The following is a 26,766-nucleotide window of genomic DNA, read 5'->3' on the forward strand; positions in this document are numbered from 1 at the left end:
ACAGCAGAATATGCACTAACATTACAGAAAGATATAAAATATTCTCGATAAATAAATAACCAAAATACAGTCTTTCTGGAAAACGGTAAAAGTAAAGGGTAAAAGTCCAGAATGAAAAGAGGAAGTTAGCTGAAGTGCACCAATTGGTACAGTTTTTAAAAAAAAAAGTCACTAGGCTTGCACTATGCTTCCTGTCAATATTTTATCATTTTATTTTTAAGTTATTTTCCAAACAAAAATACCAAACATTCCCAAGTTCCAGCTTCTAAATTACAACAATTTCTCTGCCTTACATGATAGTAACTGAATATCTTTCGGTTTTTGACTGATAGTCGCACAACACAAGACATTTGAAGATCGTAGATTGTAAAGAGCACTTTTCACTATTTCCTTGCATTTTATTGATCCAAAAGTTAATGTGTTAATTAAGAAAATAATAGGCAGATTAATTAACACTGAAAATGATTGTTAGTTGCAGCAGTGATATTCAGATCATAACTTAGCTCACTACACATGCAAAGTATCTTCTTTCTATGGTTCCTCTGGTTCTTTCCAGATAAGCCCTGATGAGGTTCACCGTGTTGAAGCTAGTTTGTCTATGTAAGCCATCTACCAAAAGTAACAGGGCGCTTTATTGACCTCCGGTTCCTTGTGAAGTAATCGCACCCCGGATTAAGCATAGTTCATCTGGTTAGAGCAGTTTGTTTTTATACATTCAACTATGTTTATCACCTAAATTAGTGGCCCAGGTGCTTTTTAGTTCAAAGACTGTTTTTTTTGTTTTGTTTTTTTTTCCTTTTGCAAAGCCAACTTTTAATGATCTAATTTCCCGTTTCATCTCGCCCTCTTTAGATTGTTGTTCTGGTAACAACATCGCATCTGTACCGCACTTTGTATTTGATTGCCTACTCACAAATCAGCATTTATAGGTGTGACAGCTTGGCAGTGATAAAAAATATTTCAGATTCATAGTCTCTACTGCTTTTGCTCATCTACCCCCTCCAGCACAGTGGAATAGATGCTGTACATCATTTGCACATTAAAATGAGAAGCCATTTCTCCTCCCCAGTAATGAGATCTGTAGGACTTTTTTTTTTTTTTTGTAACGGGTATATCTTAAATGTAAGATAGGTGTTTGGAACGAAGTGGACATCACAAACATATTTTGCATTGAGCGTCATACAGTTTTATATAGTGCCTCAGTCTTTATGTGCATGTTCAAATTATTAAGCCAACAAATGAAAAAGAGACACGTAGACCTACTCCCATCCTTAATGGTTGTCTCACACATTTCACAGCTGTGTTGCTTTTTTCTCCCAGGTGTGAAAGAAATACAGGACAATAATCAGCTTCTCTGTAAGTCCAAATCTTCACTATTGTCAGTGTGAGCAGAAGGAATGCCAGCAGCCATCTCAGTAAACTTGTTCATTAAAGTAACTTCCTGTCTCTTAGAGCTCATCATTTTCAGAGATTAGTAGCAGCTGTTTTGTTACATCATGAAGATCAATGGTGCACTCAGTTTGTTCCTGCATCTTGTCAGTATTTTGCAGTAGTTTTCCGGCTTGTAGATGTCGGTAGTGTTTTAGTTAAGGACGCCGTTAGTATTGATGATTAAATTAGAGAGGTCCAGATTAATCTGTTGTGTGTTTAAGGATAGGAGGTGAACGTGTGAAATGTTTATCCTGAAATTACCTTTGTCCCACCTGGAAAATTTTAAAAAAATGGCAGGAAATGCTGTAAAAACCAACCAAAATATTTCCACTTATTTTTCTTGGGAGATTTCAGTCTGCCTCTCTGCCCTACCTGTCACCCTACCTGTGAACTGTTACTGTATTTATTATCATGATAAGGTGTGAAAGTAGGTGCTCAAGATGAGATTCCAAGTTTTAAATTCATTTAAAACTTGCTCTGTTTGCAAGCCCTTTTAGTCCAGTGTCTCTCCCGTGATGTGTTATTTATGGGGTTTTTTCAGCAAACATCAGGGAGGTTAACCATCCAAGCAGCAGGAAAGCAGTAGCTTAATGTTTTTCTTTTAAGGCGTTCACCCTGGACTCCTATTTATCTGTATTTAAAAATGTGTGTCGACAATAGGGGTGAGCATTGTGGCTTTAAAATACTGTCATGATAATGAAAGGTATTTCAGCGATAACGATACTTATGATTATATGACTTGTAATCGCATTTTCACCATTCAGCCATGTGTCTTGCAGCTGTACATTGTTATATGATATGTCAAATTTTTATCACATTGAGATTTATCCTGGTATTATCATGAGCAATATAATATGGCACCTAATCGATTTAATCTTAACTACTTTGTGTAGAGCCAGTGAGGAGTCTGTTAGATTAGATACAGATATTGTTTTGCATTGGTATGATTGTTTGGAGTAGGTGTATCAACAGGGATCATGTTTTAGTAGAAGCTCATCCCAAAGGGTGATTACATGGTGGCAGCAGTGGAAGAAGCAGTACTGCATTGTTTCCATTGTCTGCTCAGCCTCAGGACTGGTTAAGGCAACGTACCAATTGTTCCGCAGCAGAGCTGAGAGTATTTTTTTTTTTTTGGTCCTGCAGCCCCTCAAGTCAAACTCAGTCCAAACAGAGTTTAACTTGGTTCTGCTTGCAGGTGAAGAGTTACATCTATCAAAGTCGCCTCAGCTTCAGTTTTTCTGACCAGTCAGAAATGTCAAAATCTAACAGCAGTATACATGGGTACCACAAGTCAAGTCAACAACATTGTAGGCTTAAGTAGTGGAAGTTTGATTTTTGCCACCTCCAACAACCTAATCACTTGCTTTGCCAAAGCACAGTGGTACAAATTTGCTGCTTACACTTCATCCTCACAATGTGACCACCATCCAACTGAAGCATTCAAATGTTGGCATTTTAGAACCATCACCAGGCAGGTGGCGTTGATTTCTTTACCAAACAACAGTTTCACTCAGTAGCCATGCCCTGTTGATTGGTTCCCATATTATTTTGAGTACTTTGTGGTGAGGTAACAGCTCATTTAGAAATCTGTTCTTTTTCTCTTTCATTCCCTTTAATCTCCCATCCCTATTTCCCAGCCCCAGATATCAGAATAATCTGTTCTTGTCTGTCACCTCTCTCAGCCTGATAAGGAAGGGAAGAGTCATGCTCCTGTCCAAAGAACTGATGTTCACTTTGACAACATTGACACAAACACAAGTGCCTCTGCTCCATTTGTATAGAAATAGCTCCGGATAAGGAAATACAAACTGAGGTTATTTACTATAACTAATCTGCCCAGGGAAGTCTTCTTCCTCATTGAGATAAATGCTGATGTCCTCAATGCTTTTTTTTCTTTTTCTCTGTTATTCCCTGTTCAAGACCATAAATTCATAGTTCAAGAAAGCTTTTGTAATATCAGGGGTTTATGGCTCTGCAGCTCTTCGTGTCCACTAGTGTAGCTGAGTCTAATCATGCAGTATATTTAAAGGAGGCAACTGCAGCATCAGCCATTTCAAACCCATCACTGAAACTCATTTAGGGAATTGAAATTAGGCATTTAGCTGTACTTGCTAAGCAAAGACTGTTAGAGTCATGACAGAGCAGCTTTAATTTGTTGGTTTATCATGTCAGCATTATTATCCAATCCCTCTCAATGTGGATGAAGTGTTGGGAATGAATATAAGGAGGATTTTATCATGTTTAATGTAAACATTGTAGCAACAAGAGCAGCTTTGTCGAACTCCAGACTCTGCAGTTGTGCGTGAATGTTTGCCCCTGCGCCACCTCTGTGCTCACGGATGGAAAGCTATATCAATGTTGCTGCAGGGTTAAAATTAAAATATTGAACTATAATTACATTCCCACTCATTATGGGTCAGTACATGATCAGGACTCGCTGGGGTGTAGTCCTCAAAATAAAGTCTAAAATCAACTGCTTATTAAAAGTATAGGTAATCTATACATAATGTTCTGCTTGCTTGAATTGCTGATTCATCACTGTCTGTTGCTTTGTGGTGATTGACAATTTAATGTAGTACACATTTGGGTGACCGGTTTGCTTTCATTGATCAGGTAAAGACTGATGTGTTTCCTTTAGATCTATATAAATGTGTGTTCAGTCTGCTGGAATGGATTTATTAATCCGTTGGAGCAGGTAAGGACTGTAATTGATCATATTCTGATGAGGGTCTCTGGAGGTCAGATGAGCGAATGAACAAATAATTTCAGTCTTGTGGCGGGAGCAAGTAGGATTTTGTGCACTTTAACTCAATGGACTAAATCATTACTATTGCAAGAGGTCGAGTCTTTATGTGAGTAAGCACCTGACTGGACAGTAATGTGGGTCAGGTATGCATTACTTTTTTAGCATTTTGTTGGATTTTCAGTGACCTTTGAGGTGGATTGGGTCCTGGTTGGTTTTTGCAATCCAATTTTGGAGGCGGTAGTTTGATTTGATAACCTCCGCTGCCACCATCTCACTAAAGCCATGGTCACCACTTGGACACAGAAAGGCAACATAGATTCACTCCCAGCCATCAAATTGCAATGTATTTGCAATGAATGCTGGTATCTGCGTGCAGCTGTTTTCCGTAATTTTTTGCAGGGCTTTAGGGACTCATAATACGGTCAGATTGTTAAAGCTGCACAGAATGTGAGTAGGACCCTGCCCAATTTAAATTCTCTGCGCAGGAAATGCCTGAGGTTTTCTCAGGTTTGGAGGTTAATGAAATAACTATTTTTTTCTGCGTTAGTATAAAGCCATCAGATAACCAATTCATGGTTAAAAGATCTAATGAAAGTCCTCAAACTATTATTTCCTGTGTGAACACGTAAGACTGATAAAGGAGTAACACATTAAAAGAAAAAGCTTTGTTAGAGCAACTGAAATGAGGGCTGAATAAGTCAGAATCAAGGCCACCTTACTGTTCCAAGGAAGTTCCAAAACAACCTAACTAGTCTCAGTGGACATAGACAGAATCCACTGTCAAGATATATGTAATTTTATATAGCAATATTGATATTTTATTTTTATATCAACAGTTTATCAATCACACTACAGGCATGGGTGTTTTTGTCTAATCCATTTGATTTACCTGATAAATTAAAAAACTTATCACATTGATGCAAAAATCATACTAAAATCAGATACTGTCGTAAAGCAGTCCTGCTCATTGATGTGAACCATTGCCCCTAATACTTCCAGAAATATTCAAGGGGCAAATGGTACAGCCAAATCATTAATTGCCCTGTTGCTTACCTATACTAACCAGTCAAAGACATTTGAAACTCAAAAGTATACACTGCACTCCGCAAGGAAAGGTTTTTCTATAGTTGTAGCATCGCAGAGTATCGTCACAAATGTATACAACCTTTTCAAAGGTTGTATACAAAATACAATATGATCAAACTATCAAGACTAAGCAAACTTTGCCAAAACATTCTCCCAACCATGCACCGACACATTTACCTTACAAGGTCCTAAGAGAGGTTTCTGTAAGAAATACGAGAGAAAAATGTCTCAAATCTGAGTTACAAAATTGTGCTTCTCAGCCAGATTTTTCCAACCCAAAGGCCCATTCGGAGTGAATTTAGTTCTCTAGGGAGGTGGGGTGATTTTAAAATTACCGTATGTGGGTCATGTTTTACTCCCAACCCAGTAATATTTGTGGCCAGAATTACATACTGTTTTTCAGTCACAGAGTTTTTTTTTTCTTTTTCAACAGGAAGAGCTGCTTGTCCAACTTTTTATTTATCGAATCATTTTAAAATTTGACTTTATGTGTGAAAATCGAGGAAGTGGAGAATGTTTTATGTAATCACCAACACATAGGCCTATTCTTAAGCCATTAAGACATCAAGAGAGCAAGACCAAGGTAGTGTGGTATTCACTTTTGGCTCGTCCAGCAGAATATCCATATCTATTACGGGCCACATCCTCTACCATAAGTTCGAAATGGTTGAAGTGCTGTCTGGAACGATGATTAAATTACAGAGGAGCACACGGAATTTTTTTTATTTCACACCTGCCCCTTCGGAGTTAATCCTGTCTGAGTGGGGCTTCAGTATTTAACATTTTGCTTTTCCCTGAGGTGTGACACGTGCTCAGTGTCCATCTCCTTCTTAGCAGGATTTCTCAGTCTGAACTCCACTCTTTTTTAATAGCATCAGAAGTTATCGAAGTGATTGGAAAATAAATGGCCGAGGGAGTTTCTCCCATGGATTTTCTTTTTTTTTTTTCTTTTTTTTTTTTTGCCCCCTCCTGAGGCCAAGCTCTTTTCAGGCTTCTTCTGTCATTGTTACATCTTCATTTTGTTGTCTTCTTTTCTGGCCCTAAATGAGACACAGTGTAGTATAACACTCAGGGCACTCTTCACTGTGCCAGCACTAATCACCAGACCCCTACCAGTTTTATCATAATTAACAGATCAAAGAAGTGGAGAGAAGTGCAGTCATACATTATTAAACAGACACTGTTCGTGTGTGTGTGTGTGTGTGTGTGTGTGTGTGTGTGTGTGTGTGTGTGTGTGTGTGTGTGTGTGTGTGTGCATGCTTGTGTATGATAGACATATAACTAACTAAAAAATAATTGAGTGATCTTTACGACCACATTCCTGTATTTTCAGGAGGCTTTGATCATTCGTCAGAGATAAAGTTGTACAAAATGTCCTCTAAACAGGGTTTTCTACTCATGCATGCATCTTACCCTTGTGTTCTTAGGTTCTTCTCACATTATGATGACCCTTTTTTTTTCCGGGTGACCCTGAAGGTGGTCAGAAACACACATAGACAAACACACACAGAGACAAACATACAGACCTGCATTCAGGAGAATATGAAGGTCAAAGAGGCAACCGCTCTAAGAGAGCAATTTTGCACTGAAGGCTTTTTTTTCTACTTTGTGCTTTCCATGCATAAGTATGGATTCTTCACACATCCTTCCAAATGGAAAAGGACAGACACTTCCTCTAACACTGAATATCACACTGAAGAATCCCAAGGTAGCCAGTAATAATTACTTGGACTTTTATTTTTGCCTTTTGTTGGAGGACATTTTTTGAAATTTGATTGCAGTCATCTGTCTGACATTATATTATACAATATTTGTAGGTTTTTGCAATTCCTACTTTCTGGTAATACCTGTCATCAAGTCTCTGTGCTGTATTCATTGCTGCAATGTTCCAAGCTCAATTTGAGGTACCTTCCATTTTTCTACTTCACTCTTCTTTCATTAATTTTGTCTTGTCGGCATCACATCTGTCTATTAAAAGTGACCTTTTCATTCAGTTTGTGACTCTGTCCCTCATCTTTTTATCTCCTTCTCTGATTTGCTCTCTAGGGGCTGTAATAAACCTGTAGTTAGCTGTTAAAACCATGTGCATTTTAGACTAAATGGCCCCTAGCGTCTCTCTGCCTGCTGTTGGGGCTTACAGCCAATGGGCCTTAAAATGACTTAATTTCCTATCTGCCTCCTGGGGGAGCTTTTAGGGAAGCTAAAAGCTGGTCACAGCCCTCAGAGAGTGAGTATCAGGAAAGCTTTGGGCTAGGTTGGACCCAATCTGAATAAAAATTTCTATCACTTTAATTGCCATGGGCCATATCCATACAGAATCGTATCATGGTGATACTAGTGTAGAGTTACACTCAGGGCATTGTCCTGACAGCATGTCCATTACTCTTTGTTACTTTTTATCATACATATTTAGGCTTATTTTCCTTGTTACACTTGTGGAACACTCTGTTTTTAGTGGTATGTGTTGTCTGTTATTTTCTTGATTAATTGATGTGATCTTTTGGTCCATAATATATGAGAAAATGGTAGAAACATTTCCAAAAGCCCAAGTTGACATATTCAGATTACTTGTTTTGGCCGACAAACAGATCACAACCTGAAGATATTAAATGCAAAAGAAGGGGAAAAAAAAAGAAAACATCAGTTATTCACATCGAGAAGATGGAAACGGTGACCTTTTTGGCGTAGTTTCTTAAAACAATTATTTCAACGATTGATTGATGATCAGAATTTAAGTTTCTGTCAATTGACAAATCATTGCAGCTAATTTGGTGGACCAGAAAGTATTATCATCCCAGTTCTATACCCAGAGGCCACATTCTGAATAACTTTATGATCTCCATGTTACATTTCTCATGGTGCTACATGTATTACTTAATATTAATACTTAAATTGCTATATTATTTTCACAATAAGTCTGATGATTTGGTAATTATAACATCACTACATTTGGAGAATCTAATATAGACATCCTTTGAGAAGAGATAAATGTATCTGCCACCTGTAGCTCTATTTAAATCTCGCCAGGCTTAACCAGACTTATGTATATTAAGCTCAGGTCTACAGAGTTCTACAGTTGGACTTCTGTGTCATTAGGTCTTGGCTACACATGATTAGACTGTTCTGCTTATATAATTAGATGTGGCATTTGTATGAGCTCTAGTTAAATCAAGCCAACAGGTGAAAATAATTTGGCGTATTTTCCTCTTATCACCAATGATTTTTCACTTTCTCTGACCTTGGAATAAATAAATAAATGCTGGTATTCAGTTAGGTACTTTTGATTCCATGTAGAGAATTGGCCTGAAAACAGAGTGATCAAATCCTTGTTTTCAGTTAAAAATATATGCCACAATTGATTCCCTCATTGGGACTATTCTTCCTGGCTTCTATTCCTCCTGTCGGGCAAGGTTAACTTATGTGCTGTGTGCATCTGTGCCTGGGGGTGTGCTTGCACATGCGTGTATCTCTCTGTTGATTTTTCAGCAACTGTTTGTTATTCCTCCTGCAGCTCTATATATTGATGCTGTAGTGTTGGATGGTTCCTTTGTGGGAGCCAAGGCTGACTCCTGCCCTCAAGGTCACTTAGCCGTACCACAATCAAAAGCCCTCAGTGATTGACGCACAGAGCAGCAAGCCTGAAAGGTATAAATCCTTCGTGGAGGAAACAGTGTGTGTGAGTTGGGAAAACATGAGACAATGGATGGCAGTCGAGTCGATGCAGGACGGGCGACAGAAAAATCAAAAGAAGAGAGTTTAGGACAATGAAAAGAAAGAGAGTGACACAGATTATCTCGTGCATTAAGTCAATAGGAGCAGAGGGGCAGACAGATGAACTGTAGGCTGTGTGACTGAAATGCAGGCTATGTCAGCACGGTCAGAAGGCTACTGTAGAGAATTTAACTTGGGCCAGCTTTAATAGTACACTTCAACATCTATGACCCATCCAGTCACATACACAAGGCTTGAATGTGAGCCGCAAAATCAATACATACTCTGTGCTGTAGTGAGGAACAGAAATTAATTCTGCTTAAATGTCTTTGACCTGTGCAATGATTTCCAATCAAAGACAATGCCTTGTTGTGTTTTCACTCACAATTCAGTAGATTAGATGGGAGGACAAATGGACCTATGGATTTATTATTTCAAAGGAGGAGGAGGAGTTGTAATAGTACTAGTAATGGGGTTGAGCAATATGGATAACATCTGTACATATTACATAAATTTCATTTTCTGGAAATTTAATCGAGAAACCATTTATTGATTGAATAACCAGATGAGAGTTCGCACTGGGTGATATTTGCAAACAGATAATGTGATTATTTCTGAAACAATAAATCAATTATTTGATTAGCCAATCAGCCGAAATGTATCATCGATAATGTTCATAATCATTAAAGTTACTTATCAAGCAAAAATGCCAAGCATTTGCTGGTTCTAGCTTGGCGGAGTGAGATTTTGCTGCTTTTCTCTGTTTTATATAATTGCAAATTAGCTTTTGGACCGATACCTGGACAAAATACACAGTTTGAAGATGTCAGAGTGTACTGTGGGAAATTGTGATGGCCAGTTTCAGGACAATTATTAATAATCTTTTTATTTAAAAAAAAAAAAAGTTTTATCAACAATGAAAATAATATCAGCCCTGATTGTAATATTTAAAAAAAATACCTCAGTATCAATGTATAAGGATATAATTAGCATCACAGCTGGTGCTTTGAGAGTTTTTTTTTTTTTCCACTTAGAGTAACTGTAACACAGTAGTAAAAACCTGCAAAAGACAAGATGTATGATATATCTCAATATTATAATTACCAAATCCAACACAATGTTAAATCCAAAGATATTTAGTTTACTATCATGTGCGACACAAAAAAAGCATCAAATCCTCATACTTGATACGCTAGAGATAGTAAATATTGGTCGTTTTTGCTTAAAAAAATGACTGAAATGATTATTCAGTTATCAAAGCAGTTGTCAGTTAATTTTCTGTTGATCAACAAATCTATTAGTTGACTAATCATTGCAGCTTCACATATTACCAACATAATTTCCCCCCCACACCTCTAATTTGCATCATCTTACTCGGCAAAAACGAGGACTCAGTCGGACTGAGGGCATCACCTGTCAACCCTGAGTGTGTGTATCCATCCACACTGCAGTGATGACAGTTGACGCGCTATAAACTGTATTAAAACTGCTAAAAAAAACCCAGCTCACCACCTCTCCTCTCCTCCTTCATTTTAGGTCCTCGAAAGTGTCCCCAGTTAAAAGGGTTGTGTTAGTTACCAAGCCTGTGGAGTCCTCGTCAGCAGCATTATCACAGCAACACACAGACACAGGCGGTTTTTATCAGGGCTCTCTATGGCAGCGACAGCAGAGAGCTCTGAAATTAGTAGCTCAGAGAGGGAGGCAAAGTGGCAAACAGAATTATTACACATCGCCAGCTGTGTCTGAACACCAGGAATACCAACGTAGTGGTTGCTGTGCAGACAGACACACACATTTATACAGACAGAGCAGACTGTTATCTCCACAGCGGGCTTTGCCTTGGACCATCTGAGGTGCGAAGTGTGTGCAGGGTGCAGATCTTTTCATTATTAACAGTAGTGTATGCTTTGGCATCGGGAGAGAAGAGGGCAGCTTGGCTTAGCCAGCAGTCACAGCAATTTTACAGGTCCGTCAGAGAGAAAGAGGTCGACCAGAGAAGAGAATTAAAGAGCATTTAGAGCTGTGAAATAACCTGCTGGTTGGATGTATGATGTGTTCGCCTTGACTTTACTGCAGGGTTTGTATTATGGGATTTAAATGTGTTTGCTTTATAATGCTACACTTGGTAGAAAACCGTGAGTCTGGGGTTGTGAGTATGCGATGAAGTGTGTGGATTTGTCATGCTAAGTTGGAGATTTTTCAAAGTTTTCCAAGGTTTAGTAGCTGAGCGCCTGGCAAATGCCTGATAGGATCAGCATTTGTGCTTAGTGCCATGATAATCTTGTTTTACGCTGTATTATTTTGTTACTGTGGCTTGCGAATGAAAGCACTGGCGTACTCATTAGTGGAAATTTTGTATAGATTTTTTGTAGTTATATGAATCCATTTTTATTTTTTGATCGGCTTGTGCTCTTGTGAGCATGATTCAACCTTTTTTGTGACAGTTATTTCAGTCATACTGCAGCATTTCCAGTCGTCTCTGAGTACATGTCACTGGGGCGGGAAGAAGCCAGGCTGTTAAACCTCCGTGCAGAAACTGGACAAACGGCAACATCAGGATGAATAGTTTTTAATGACAGTGTTGTTGGAATCACGTTGATGTCAGACTGACATCTGACTCACAGTAGCCTCCCTTCTCTTCTCCTCTCAGACAGAACGCGGAGAAGAGGTATCTGGAAATTCCATGACAGCACCACATGATTAAAAACAATCTTCTACCTCAGGCTTGGCCGCAACATGATTACTCATCTGGCATGACCCAGTATCATGATGATTAAAATGTCATAGGAATGATACTCAGTCCTCTCTCTGTCCCCCCTTTTTTTTTTTTGTCCTTCTGCAGAAGGTATCTGTAACATGACAATGGACTCCAACTCAATAACAATGCCCATGTCGGACCCCAACGCCTGGGCAACAGCCATGAACAACCTGGGGATGCCAGCTATGGGAATGACTGGACAGCCACTCATGCCAGGTAACATACTGCCCAAACCTCACCACATTGACACCCAAACCGGAACCACAGAAGCCATTGTGCTGAAAGTTTATTTCAATATTTCACTGGCAAAGACAGTACTGTGGTATTATGTTTGAAAGCTATGGGAATTTATTATTTACAGGCATCCTTACTCAATTGCATTTGATAGTGTAATTACTTAATGTCCTGTCATCTAATTTTATAACAACATAATTTTATGTAGATGTATTCACTTGAGAAGCTGCTACTCTATTCCCAACATAATACTTTTGTTTACTTTGGGTGTTTTGTTTTGTTCTTCCTTCTGGATATTTTCCCTTTTTAAGAAATAGCAAAGTGTTGATTATTTAAAAAAAACAGATAGAAGAACTAAAGGAAATTCCGTGTAGAAAAGTAATAAAAACCTCAGTGAACCAGAGTTTTTAGCTTAGGTTTTTGTCTAAAACCTTCTTGTGTGACGCTGAGTTTTAAACTCAAAGATTTTTCAGTCCTGGCGACACCTGTAGTTACTGATGGTAACAGCAAATGCAGTTTAATACTATAGGTCAGAGAATTCGGGGGGGGGGGGCAATTGTGTGTGTGAGCAATTGTGATCTGATTTTATGCTGTACACGCCATGAGTCTGCAAACAACAGGGCACAGTGAAAGGAGTTGGTGACCTCATCCTATGTACAGCCTGTTCCCAGCAACTCTTCATCTAACAGCTCACTGTGACCGCTCCTTCTTGTTCCAGTAGTCCCTGCAATACTTCAAACTGATCTACTGTCCAAAAACGCTGAAAGTGACAATTGTCCTGTTTTGTAGACACAGTTTTGATGAAATGTAGCAGTAAGTGCTAAGCTCACTTTCCTACGACTACTTCACAATAAAACTCAACTCGTGTCTCGCCATTTAAATGCTTTTAATGTGAAGCCGCAGCAGTAGGAAAGGTTTGCATTAGCAGTAACTTAATACATTATTTCTTCAGGGGAATGTTGCCACAGACAAACAGTTCATATTACTGCAAATATATAAATATTGCAACACTCAGTGGGCCACAAGCTCAGTCACCAATGTGTTACGTCACTCAGCGATAGATGGTGACTTAAGAGAGATTTATTTGAATGAAAATCTTCGCGATTGCCACTTTAAAAATGTGATATGTAAAGTGGAAGGTTTGTTATTTAGCAACACTGTCTTTGACTGCATTAGCGTTGAGGAGTGTAGAATATCTGCCTTGAAGGGTACGGAAGTGGATTCTTATGTAAGACTGCATTGCTCATCTAAAATAAGTATGTTAGAATAAACAAGATGAGCTGAGTCACCAAACTGGGATTGTGGAGCTGTAATCTGTCATACTGTACACAGAAAAGCACGCTCTGTCTGAAGGAGGCTGATATCACTCAATACAGTATCATATGGGAACAGAGCAAAAGTAGCAGGTTTTGTTTTCAACCCTTTAAGGCTGCGTGTTAAGCTTTACAAGAGCTGGTACAAAACAAAACAGACATATCATCCTACTTTCAGCTCCTCTATTTATATGACATAGACAGGTAATGTGGACTCTAGAGACTCTGAGCTCAGTACCCTCCATTGACAAAAAGTCTGTTGTCATTGGTTAAATAGCATCTTTTTAAGTTTGAAACAATGTGGGATTAAAACAATGAAATTTCAGTCATTTGATTATTTCTCCTGTATAATAGAAACCTCCAGGAGCATTTTGTAAGCACAGGGTTGAGCTACTGGATTCTGATCTAGCACTATAATATTCAGCCTTACCGATTGCTCTGTTATCTATAAAATTACGTTCAGCAGCACCCTCCCACTCTCCGTCTCTGAAGAGTTATTCTGCCATGTCTCTTCTCCCTCCTAAGTAGAAAGCCTTTCCCTCAATCATTTTATAAATCACTTCCCACTTCTTAGCTAAAATGCACTTTCATACTTGAAATATGCCAGGCGTGTGTGTGCGCGCGTGTGTGTGTACGTGTGTGTGTACGTGTGTGTGTGTGTGTACGTGCTCGGAGATGAGCAGTCTTCCGAACGCACTCCTTGAGAAATATTAAGGGAATCACAAAGACACACACACACGCACACAAAGGCCTGGCATATTTGAAGCATGGCAAACAAAAGCCTTCCCAGTAAAAAAGAGAAGAGACAAGGGAAGGGAAGCAGAGGAACTGAACCTAATGGTAGAGATGGAGATGGAGACTGGACACACATCCGTTCAAGAGTCAGTATTTCAGATGAACCGTGCATTGAGGGTGACAACTTCCTCCTATTGAACTTCATCTGCAGGGCTTTACGGCCTTTTTTTACAGCCGACGTTTTAACTTGTCATGGCAGGGAACGCAGAGGTGTAACTGATAACATTAATGATGGCTCCGTTCGTTTTTAAGTGTGTTATTAAGCCACGCCAGTGATGAAGCAAACACAGTGCCAGAGCCCTTAAACTTGCACGCATAAATGGAATGCAGTAATTAGTGCAGTTATTAGCTGCACCTGTGTTTGGCAAGGTCAATTAAACTGCTCTTACACTTAATCAGACCCGCTGCCAGTTCTTGTCCGCAGTCATACTTACAACCTGGTGCATATGGGGGGGACTGAGGAAGAGATCTTGATTTGTGTGTGAGGGAATAAGTTAAAGGCCCTGCTCACCCACACAGGTGTTTGAGATGGACAGAGGTGGGAGGTAGCTCAGTACATGCACTCAAGCACTGTACTTAAGTATAGCTTTGAAGTACTTGTATCTTACTTGAGTAATTCCATTTTATGCTACTTCATATTTCTTTTCCTCTACATGTTTTTACTCCCCTACATTTATTTTAAAGTTTTAGTGACTGGTTATTTTGCAGATTCAAATCATTCATGCTAAATTTATTCTACAAATAAATTATGATGTATTATTATACATTAACTACCCAGCAGGGTATAAGGGAGTTAAAAATAGCCTCAACTTTAACAGCTGCAACATTGAAAGCATACGTACATTAATGCACTGATAATTAAAATCCAGTAATATAATGTATATTATTCTGAAATGGGCCAATCTGCCTAATGATTAATTTAAGTACATTTTGCTGCTAATACTTCTGTACTTTTACTCAAGTAAAACTTTGAATGCATGACTAGTAACAGACAGTTTCTACACTGTGCAATGGCCACTTTTAGTTAGGTAAAAGATCTGAGTACTTCTTCCACCACTGAAAACGGGAAAGGTTCCAATGTTTACGACTGAGCGTTCAGTTTGAACAGCTCAAGACCATTGCAGGATGACTGCGGAGTTGGTCAGCTGAGGGTAAGAAACACTCTGTACTGACGGTATAGACGAATTTCTACTAAATTTGGAAAGATGGACTTTCCCGGTCCCTGAGTTTCCCAGGCGTGATTACAACTTGGATGTTGAAGTGAGTGCTAAGAATGATAAAGGCACTATTTGTCTCATCCTAACAAGTGCAACGAACTAAGAAGAGTGGGGGAGATGTCAGAGAAGCACAGTTTGTACACACCCACACAGTCCTGAGGAAGAGCTCTAATCAGGCAAAATAATTAAACTGTTCTGAGTGGGTCTACCATGGGAGTGCAAGGCCTTTAAGCCTACACAGCCTCGGCTACCAGAAGCAGTTTCGGAAGGCAAGTGTTGAGATGAAAGAACAGGGGAGACAGAGATGGATCAGGTGGAGACTTGGGAAAAGAGGACGTCTGCGTTTCTTCTCTTGGATCACCCGGAAAACAGCTGGTGTTTCCCTCTTCTTCCTTCCTTTTTCCTTCCCTATCCCCCCTCCCTCCCTCACCAGCCCAAATTATCCAACGTTTATGTCATTTCATTTATGCCTTGTAACAGCTGAGTCAGCCGCTGTAACCGAGAGCCATATTAGAGCACACGCTGTTCATCTGCTCTCACAGAGCTGAGCTCCCTTGCATACTTAGTCTGCACTTAGTCGCACTGAAATGCTCATCTGGGCTCAAACTGTCTATGGTGTAACTGAAGGTGTATCAGATCCAACAGTTGACAAGTAATTATAATAGTAATGTATAGTAATATTAATGTAACTGAAAGCTAATTTAAAACTGAAGTGATGTTTTTCTTCCCCAGATGATTGAGAAAACTACTTCTGATATGTAAATTTCAGAAATGTGCTGCTGTTTGATCATTCCTCTACACTCCTAAGGGGTTTTACATATATAACTCACGGGTGTATGTATTCCAGCCGTGCATTTTTCACTTCACTCAAGCCAAAAGAACTTTGCTTGTTGAACCCCAGGAGAAATATGTAAGCACTGCTTTTCTTTCTTGCCCCTTTTTCTCAGTTTACAACAACTCATGAGGACAAAAAAAAAAGTCAAAGTTGGCCCCGAAACACGTCCCAAAACGTGTACATTTTTTATAAACTATTCCATTCTGCATAAGCTGCACCTTGTACTAAACATGCCTTCTGCGCACTTCTTTTTTGCTGTTTCATGCTTTCTAAAGTAAGCCCAGTCTTCTTGTGGACTCTTCCTGAAACCTCTGTGAGCACAAAGCTCTAGGCACACACACGCACACTTTCACTGATGTCACAAAGTCTCATACTGTCATGCAGCACTGGGTACCAGAGCACCTTGTGCCTTTGAAGTAATCCAGGTGGATTAGTTGTTGATTCTCCATCATAACTGAACATCATCTTTGTCTCCGTTTTGTTTCACCTCTAAACAACTGGGGAGAATTAACTGTCTCTTTTTGTCCTTTCCTGCTTGATCCATGAGTGTGTTTGTTCATATCTACGAGCAGTCATATGTTTACTGCATGTAGGTTTAAGTGTGTTTTTAATGTGTTAATTTCAGGGTCAATCAATGAAAGAGACTGCCTGTACCAGAGTGCTTTCATTACACATTAGAGTTTGCCACTGTTTCATCCTCTGTGAGCCCGGAATGTATTTCTTCACCATACTCTTTTCTCTGTCTCCTGCCAAGTGGATTTATCCAGACAGACAGCTGGATAAACAGACCACTGTGGGCAGAGCCCTCAACACTCTGCAGCCTCACAAAGCCCGGTGCACATCTACAATGATGACAGTTTTATGTCTATAGATGGACTGGGCAGGGGTTGTGTATGTTAGACAGTTATTATAACATGTTTGTATTAGAAAAATGTTTGGATGGAGAGAAAGACTGGACTCAGGCATGAGTCACGATTATACATACTGTATGGCTTCAGAGCACCGACAAATTCTTCTCCAATCCATATTTTAACACTGCTCAAAAAAATTAAAGGAACGCTTTTTAATCAGAGTATTGCATCAAGTCAATTAAACTTCTGGGATATTGATCTGGTCAGTTAAGTAGCAGACGGGGTTGTTAATCAGTTTCAGCTGCTTTGGTGTTAATGGAATTAACAACAGGTGCACTAGAGGGGCAACAATGAGACGACCCCAAAACACGAATGGTTTTCCAGGTGGAGGCCACTGACATTTTTTCCCTCCTCATCTTTTCTGACTGTTTTTCACTAGTTTTGCATTTGGCTAGGGTCAGTGTCACTACTGGTAGCATGAGGCGATACCTGGACCCTGCAGAGGTTGCACAGGCAGCTAAACCCCTCCAGGATGGCACTTCAATACATGCCATTTGCCAGAAGGTTTGCTGTGTCTCCCAGCATAGTCTCAAGAGCATGGAGGAGATTCCAGGAGACAGGCAGTTACTCTAGGAGAGCTGGACAGGGTCCTTATCCCATCAGCAGGACCGGTATCTGATCCTTTGTGCAAGGAGGAACAGGATGAGCACTGCTAGAGCCCTACAAAATGACCTCCAGCAGGCCACTGGTGTTAATGTCTCTGACCAGACAATCAGAAACAGACTTCATGAGGGTGGCCTGAAGGCCCAACGTCCTCTAGTGGGCCCTGTGCTCACTGCCCGGCACCATGGAGCTTGATTGGCATTTGCCATAGAACACCAGAATTGGCAGGTCTGCCACTGGTGCCCTGTGCTTTTCACATATGAGAGCAGGTTCCCTCTGAGCATATCTGACAGACGTGAAAGGGTCTGGAGAAGCCGTGGAGAACGTTATGCTGGCTGTAACATCGTTCAGCATGACCGGTTTGGTGGTGGGTCAGTGATGGTCTAGGGAGGCATATCCATGGAGAGAGGCACAGACCTCTACAGGCTAGACAACGGCACCCTGACTGCCATTACGTATCGGGATGAAATCCTTGGACCCATTGTCAGACCCTATGCTGGTGCAGTGGGTCCTGGGTTCCTCCTGGTGCACGGCAATGCCCGGCCTCATGTGGGGAGAGTATACAGGCAGTTCCTGGAGGATTAAGGAATTGATACCATTGACTGGCCCCCACGCTCGCCTGACCTAAATCCAATAGAACACCTCTGGGACATTATGTTTCGGTCCATCCGATGCCGCCAGGTTGCACCTCAGACTGTCCAGGAGCTCAGTGATGCCCTGGTCCAGATCTGGGAGGAGATACCCCAGGAGACCATCCGCCATCTCATTAGGAGCATGCTCCAACGTTGTCAGGCATGCATACAAGCACATGAGGGCAATACACAGTACTGAGTACCATTTTGAGTTGCTGCAACGGATTTTCAGCAAAATGGACCAGCCTGCCGCATCATTTTTTCACTTTGATTTTCGGGATGTCTTTGAATTCATCCCTCTGTAGGTTGATAATTTTGATATCCACCAAACGATGTGGCATCCTTTTGTTCCTAACACATTACCCAGTCCATATCGGTATAGATATCCAGCATGATTTTTTTTCCCATTGAGATCTGATGTTTTTTCAAAGTGTTCCTTCAGTTTTATTGAGCTATGTATGTATGTTGGCGGTTGTACTGTATTTACCTAATATTCTCATTCTGTCCCGCCATATTGTGATTTTACTGTTGTTACTTCTATGTCCTCTGCATATGACATTTATTGCATTTCCATCCGGAAAGAGGGATCCCTCCTCTTTTGCTCTTCCTTAGGTTTTTTCCTATTTTTTTCCCTATTAAAAGGTTTTTTGTAGAGTTAATCCTCTTCCAAATCAAGTGTCTAAGTGGGGATTCAGACCAAAAACAGCCCTGGATTAAAACAACACAGTGAGGGTGAGCTGTTTAACATAGCAGTGAGGCAATGAATTATGATCCAGGAAGTCCAGTTTGAATAAGAGTTTAATTTGTTTTTAGATCTTGAGATACCAAAACAATGCACAACAGTTTGGAATACTCGCGGGCAGGATTTGCAACTCTGGAAAGTTATCACAGTAGCAACTTTTTTATCTTTTCTCAGGGCAATTGCACGTAAACAGTAGAAATACTCCATTTACATTTGAGTAATCTACCAGGATACCAGCCTTGCTGGATGACGTCACATTGTGTTGCTGCTAAAGTTGAGCCTGGTTAGATATTTTTGGCAGACAACACCGCATTGTCACCCGTGCTTCAGCGATGGACTTGCATGGAATCAGGAAAGAGGGTGTTTAGAAGCAGCCTTCTGAGGTAAATGTGTGATTTTGGGCTGTGAAAATAAAATTGAAATTGACTTGACTTGTATAGCCCAATATCAGCTGGTTTCTGACCCAGCCTAAACTCTAAGACATTCCACCCGAAAAAACTCAAGGACATAAGGAAAAAAATAGTAGAGACCAACCCCTCTATAATATAGGTACAATCCAGTAAATCCAAGGAATGTGTACTATATTAGTACTTCACATCGCATTAAGTCCAAGGCGCCAAGTAGGTCGGGTAGGGTTTAAGGGGAAGGGTAAATGGACAGGGCAGCCTGGATGATGAAAGTGACAACAGGAATAAGTTGCAGAGTAGCTTGAAAAGTGGAGGAGGCCCAGCTTTTTAAAGTGGCTTACGAGAGAAGTGCAAGACAGAGTCCCGGGAGCAAATAAGAATTGTCTGATGGGGAGGAGCCGCCAGGGTAAACTTCAGACCAGCAAGGAAGAAACCTGCGGGACAAATGAAGAACAATATCGAGCAGCAGGCGAGTCCTCAGGGTAGAGCTAAATGTAGGGTGGGGTCCATTGTGTCTCAAGAGGAAATATTGATTGTGTGTCCTGCCCTCATAATAGCTGTAGCTGCAGACTGAGATTCTGTTTTTTATTGTTACTATCATAGTGTACACTGTCAGTATCAGTTTTAGTGAATTGGTGCTATTTTGCAGGCTGTGTACAGAGTTGACTTAATGCATGACTCTTCTGTGGGGCGTGTAGAATAGTGGTTGTTTTAATTTTTAAAACCCCAAGATGTCAATAGTAAGGTGAACCACTGTTTACTTGTGCAGCAAAGCACTTCAGACCAGAGGCAGAGTTCCTGTGGTTATGGAAAAGGTGAAAAGTCACAGAATTTGATAGCAAGGTTTTGTCCTTTGGTCAGATACAATTATGAGGAATGAGCCAGGTTTCAGAAATTTGTTTTGGTTTTTGTAACCAAAAAATGTTCAACAGGGAAGTTCAGTTGCACATAGGTCTCGTTATGTTTCCATGATTATCACCGATAGCAGTGTTACCAATTACATGAATTCCTGGTGTTAGGCTGTAGTTATCTCATTAGAGCAAAGAAAAGGATCCTCGGACACTCAAAATGTATTCTGTCGTGAAAATTAAAGAAATTAGAGTCATGTCGCATGGTTAGCAAGCTCCAAACCTGGTAAGTAAAATCCCAGATATAGTGTGAGAATGGCAGCAGTAACGGCAGGAGTAAACATCTGGTTTCAACATCTTCGACATCTAACAGAGACAGAGAAAATATCCTATGACAGGGGCGTTGACCATGTATTTCCCCATCCCTCATCAGTGTTCTCCCTAGCACATCCAGACTATAAGCAAAACCAGATGTACAGCTATAAAGTTCCTCTATTCCTCTGTAAATACAGACCTCCCAAGAGGCTTTTCATTATCCAAGACACTTGGATAACACACAGTATGTATTGTACCAGTAATGCAGTATGAGTAGCCAGTACAGTTGGCCTTGATCAAAAGACTACACCAGGAGTTTACTATTTTTCTGACATTAAAAAGCAACATTTAGCTAAAAGCCAGACTATAAATACATAATTTAGATCTGTCTGTCAGTTTTTGTTGACACTCGTAGAGTTGTTCATTTCAGTCTATGTTTTAGCATTGAGATCACAGTAGTGGTGTTGTACAGGACTGCTATATATTGAGAGGCGTTTCTTATTTTTTGCCCACCTAATGTATGTAAATGGGAAGGACAGTATATTTGATACACCTTTCTATATCATGTAGTCCAGTACAACCACACCTGTAACATTGAATATAATTGAATTAACACATTTCTGACAATGCCACCAAAAACTGAAAATAATTAACTTTGTTCGAATTTGTGGCAGAGCTGTCGTATTGAATTGCAACAGATTGTACAGGTGGCCACTGACTGCATATACTATAAATAAAACATTAAGACCCTTAAATAGCAAACCACCTTTCAGTGATGAAGCTTACTAGAAATAGCGGTTATGCTTGTTTTTTCTGTTGCCTGGTTTTCTAATTTTTGTGTTTGTCTGACCTTGAAAGTTAAGTGTTTTTTGCCTAACCGATAACTGCACAGCTGCCCAGTCCTGTGTAACATCTTAGGCGTGTGTAATAGGCTTCCCTGAAAATAACAGATGTCTATATTCAAAGGAATGGTGGATTTGATTAGTGAATTTGGTTTTCTCACATTTTGAGTCAAAGATGTGTGGAATTAAAAAAAGATGCTAGCTGCGCACACACACACACAAACACACTCACCCGTAAGGAAAACATTTAGCTTTTTACACACATGTATTTGCAAGTTTATCAGAATTAATTTAGGTTTCACATTCTTATGCATGAAAATGCACACAAACTCAAACACCCTGGAGAATAGATAAGCAGGCTCCAGGGACAGACGGCCATTCCCTGAATAAACAACCACTCCTTTTGTCTGCTGCATGCCGCTTGTCCTCATCCCTCGCCCACAGTTGCCACAAATCACTCCACCACTGTACACACATAGACGCAGACACAAAACCACAGTGGAATATATGAAAACTTACGTGACTCAGTGTCATGCCTCATAAGCAGTCATCTAAACACACACACACACAGACACACACACACATACAAATATGAATCAGGGTCTTCTCACAATAGCTCACCTCAACATCAGGAAATACTTTAGATGACAGTCATTCCTTTGCCATAAGCATTGTCCAATCCTTGGACTGGTTGTTGTGTCCTTTGCATCTCTTGAGCAGAGGAGCTGCACTGGTACAATGCCAGAGGATTTTGGCAGAGTGTAAGCAGACAGAGTGGAGCGGCAAAGACCTCCCTTACTTTGGATATACAGTATGTCTGCAAAAAATAGAGCAGTAGTTATAGGGCTACTAAAATGGGACTTTCTGACAGTTATTCCAGTCCATGGCAGGTATATTACATTATAGGCTAGATATTGTTAAAATCTAGATTTGTTATGGATATTTGAGTATGGAGGTGCCAGATAAAGAAGATGGATTTTGGAAAGCAACATAAGGAATCAGATCCTTATTTAGATGCAGTGGAATAGGGAGATGGAATAACTTTTATAAACAGGAAAGAGTTTTTATTTCTATTCTGCATGTGGAGAACTGCTCTTGTAAGAGAAAATGAAGTCGGAGATCTTCATATGAAAATGCGAAGCGGGTGACTCTTGGCAGAGATTGGTTGCGGCAGATTTCAGCCACTGGTACGGTTCCAGATGGCGTGGCTAGCTTGCCTCATTAGAGAATATTATCCACCATGCCTCACAGCAACCACCTATGTCCCCCACCAACCCCCAACCTGCTGCTAAATGCTAGAAGGGACATTTACCTTCGAAATCACAGAGGAGAAAGAAGGCAGAGGGGAGAGGAGGATAACATTAACAGCAAGGAGTTTCACACAATCGAATGTCTTTTTTTTTTTTTTTTTTTTTTATAAATCTCACTGCACCTCCTGATTGGTGAGCAGCTCCAAATGTCATTACTCTGAACAAACCTCCAGGAAATAGATTGTTTAACATCAGAAGTATGTGATGGAGAAGAACGAGAGGTAGAAGGGAGGAGAACGTGTGCAAGGACCTTTGGCCAGCTTTGTGTGTATGTGTGCATGTGGTCTCATGCATGTTACTGTTCAAGGAAGAGGTGTTAGCAGGGAGATGTTCATGAATATCAGCTTACTAACATGAGAGAGTATAGAGACTGAAGCTCATAGAGAAGCATGGTAAAAAGGATCTTATGGCCATGTGTGCTCTCTAAATCTCTTAGTGGAGTTTCTACCAAGTAAGAGTCCTGTTCTTCCTCCCGTTCCCTGAATGCACAGATTATTGGGTAGTAGTATATGTGTTTATATTTATCTCAGCTGTACTGTTTAATATAAATCATTTATCTGAGAATGTAGTTCTTTTCAAATAGATTTCAAAGAAAATTTCATTGTCTTTTAAAACCAGGTGTACTTTTTTTTAATATTCAAAATAAAAGGTATAAGTTTAAGTATAAAATACAAAAGCAGAATTTTCTAAATTATTGAAGACTAGTTATAATTCAGCTTTGTTTTCTGTAGATGTTCTCCACACCAAGGACCTCCTCTGCAAATGCACGAGAAATTCTAAAATTTCTCTCAAGTTAGGGCTGAAACTAACAATTATTTTCATTATCATTTAGTTTTCTTATTATTTTCTTGATTGCAGTAATTGTTTGGTCTGTAAAACATACAAAATACTGAAAAATAGCCATCACAGTTTCCCAGAGCTCAAGGTGACATATTTTAAATTGCCTTTTTTTGTTCAACCCAACAGTCTAAATTTAAAGGTATTTAGTTTACTATCGTAGAGGAAGTTAAAGTAATAATCCTAGACCATAAAAATATTCAACTGTAAATTGAAGCCTTGCCAAAAAGTATCCAAAAGTATCAAAACTTGTGGGGCTAATTCTAACTACTTTATACACTGTTGTAAAGTTAAATCTACAAGAATGCCGCATATTATCAAGATCAACACATTTTGTATATAAAATCTTAATCTGAAAAGTAAGGCTGGAAAAAACAATGATTTTCATCATTGATTTTTAATTTACTGATTGTATTCTTGATTAATTGATTGATTTGTTTTGTTTATAAAATATCAGAAAATGGCGAAAAATGCCTGGAACAGTTTCCTGAAGCCCAATGTGACATCTTCATATATCTTGTTTTGTCTGGCCAAGAGACCAGATTCCAAATGATGACAAATGATGAGCTGGATGGGGGAAAGCTTGGCATTTTTGCTTGAAATATGACTTAAACAATTAATCGATTTTCAAAAAAGTTGCCAATTATTTTTGTCCATTATCTAAATGATTAATTGTTTCAGCTCTACTGAAAAGTAATTTGTAACTGTAGATGTCAAATGAATGTAGTGGAGTAGAAGTAGAGGCGGTCGCATAAAATAGAAATAGTCAATTGAGAAAACAACTACCTCAAAACCTAAAGGTTATATATGCGATATTCACTTTCACTAGATGTTGCACCAGCATCTCGGACCAAAACAAATGCTTTGTCGGCCACACGTAACATTCTGTAGCTATCAAGTTACTTAGGTGTTAAGGCGAAGAAAAGCCAGTTCCAAGTCAAGTTAGAGGCCTCTAGCAGCTCATAGGGCTCTCCATCTCGGAAAAGCCCGACCAATATTGACTCTGGTCTTACGTCTTTCTTTCCCTGAGGCCTTTTCAGCCAAAGAACCTGGTTTCTTTGGTGGAGGAAAGAGTAGAGGACCTCAGATTACAACGCACACAGGGAGTGCGACTTCATTTTCTGCTCAGTACGCCACTGTATCTTTACACAGGAAATAGTTGTTTCCTGCTATGTTAATGTTTAAAATCTTGTATATATAGCCTTTAAATAGTGTGTGCGGAAATTCACTCAGGATATTGTCTACTGACATTGACAGAATTGACTTCCATAACAAAGCTCAGTGTTAGTGTTACTGCTCACTTGCTCACTCAGACCTTAGATTAGACTTGGTTTCACTTACAGTCCTGGTTGAAATTATTTGCATCTCTGAATTTTAAGTACCGAATTTAGAATACCTTCAGAAAATTAATGCAAATTAACCAATTTTATAGCATCAGAATATTTAATAAAATGTCCAAAGTTACTAAACAACAACAAATAAAATGTTTTCATATATTGAAATAAAAAATGCATATATAAAATATACGCTTAACATAATTATTGGCCTTTTTGATGTATTTAAATTTGGTCCTCAAACAAATTAAAAAACAGTGTTCCAGTGTTCACATGACCTGAATTAACCAATGAATGACTGTTGGGGCTGATTGTTTCCAGTTTCTTCTTCACAAGGGAGAAGACAAGAGAGCTGTCTGAGAGCATGAGAAATGCTATAATCAAAAAACATAATTCCAAAGACTACAAGGCAGTCGCCAAAGATCTTGAAATCCCTGTTTCAACACTTCATAATGTTATCAAGAAGTTTCACAGTCATAAAACTGTCGCTTCCAGGATGTGGCGCTAAGAAGAAACTCAATGAGAGAAGTCTGCGAAAGTTGTTGCAGATTGTGGAAAAAACACCACGCAAGACATTGAAAGAGCTTCAGGCTGAACTGGAGCAATCTGGAGTGGTGGCTTCAGCCTGTACCATACGCTGCACACTAAACCAAGTAGGGCTCCATGGGTGAAGGCCAAGGAGGCAAACGCTAATGAAAGAAAAAAAAAAAAAAGGAAAAGCAAAAAAGAAGGCAAGACTAATGTTTGCAAAAACTTTCATAGTTAAGCCACAGTCTTTCTGGGATAATGTTCTATGGAGAGATGAAACCAAAGTAGAGCTCTTTGGAAACGCAGTGCATCAGTTTGTCCATAAACGACAAAATGAAGCCCATAAAGAAAAGAACACCCTGCCTGCACTAAAACATGGTGGTAGCTCTATCATGCTGTGGGGCTGCTTTTGTGCCTCTGGTACTCAAGGCATTGAATGTATCAGAGTAATGATGAAATCAGAAGATGACCAAAGCTTTTTAGAGCGAAATGTTTTACCCAGTGTCAGAAAACTTCAGCAGGACAGACAGGATGGACTTTTTTTAAACTGGCCAATAATGAGTCCTGACCTAAATCCCACTGAAAACCTTTGGGGAGCACTAAAATCTACCACTGCAAAAAGGTCACTTGTGAAATTAAAAGAGCTCGAACACATACGAAAGGAAGAGTGGCAGAAACTACCAGCAGACAAGTGCAAGAAACTTCTAGATGGCTACAATAAACGTTTAGAGGCTGCCATTGTTGCCAAAGGTTAGTGAAGGGAGCCAATAGTTGTGTCTGAGGTACATTTTGTGTTTTTCACTATTATGCAAGTTTTGTTTTTTTAATTTTCTTTTGTTCAGTAACCTTCGACAGTTTATTAATATTGTTTCATTTGCATTCATTTCTGTAGATATTCTAAATTCTCTTACAATGCAGGGGTGCCAATAATTTCAACCAGAACTGTAAATGTCTGATTTCTCTGAAATTTGTCTCCATTTGTCTCCAGCAGACCATTTAAGCCACAAAAGTCAAATATGTTAATAGGTTAGTAATCCAAAAAAAGTACACATAATGGAGAGATCTTCTGGCCAGAAGCATAATTCCTCCAGTAGCCACTAGTCATACTTGTACAAAATGATTGTAATGTTGAGAACTAGGGAAAAATCTAAGTATAGGCAATGCTACTGTTTGCAGCTTTATGTATAGCTGTATTTGGTGTCAAACAGGTTTGAGGACAGTGGTTATGTGTTGCTATAACATTTCTTTAAGGTCCTTGGATTTGTTGTGATATTAGATAGACCAACTGTGATTTAGGTCCCCACTCATCCCTGTAACATTACAACTAGTGG

General features: G+C 39.6%; 1 protein-coding gene across 5 annotated transcripts in view; it reads left to right on the top strand.

Moving 5' to 3' along the window:
- Positions 1 to 26,766, top strand: part of LOC120785145 (ecto-NOX disulfide-thiol exchanger 2-like) — a 184,935-nt gene that overhangs the window by 113,333 nt on the left and 44,836 nt on the right. For all 5 annotated transcript variants that reach the window (XM_040119561.1, XM_040119562.1, XM_040119560.1 and 2 more), the window contains one exon: positions 11,817 to 11,948. In XM_040119561.1, coding sequence (XP_039975495.1) covers positions 11,817 to 11,948 — 132 coding nt within the window. The remainder of the gene's footprint in view (positions 1 to 11,816; positions 11,949 to 26,766) is intronic.

The sequence above is a fragment of the Xiphias gladius genome, chromosome 23 (genome assembly GCF_016859285.1).
Source record: "Xiphias gladius isolate SHS-SW01 ecotype Sanya breed wild chromosome 23, ASM1685928v1, whole genome shotgun sequence".
NCBI lineage: Eukaryota > Metazoa > Chordata > Actinopteri > Istiophoriformes > Xiphiidae > Xiphias > Xiphias gladius.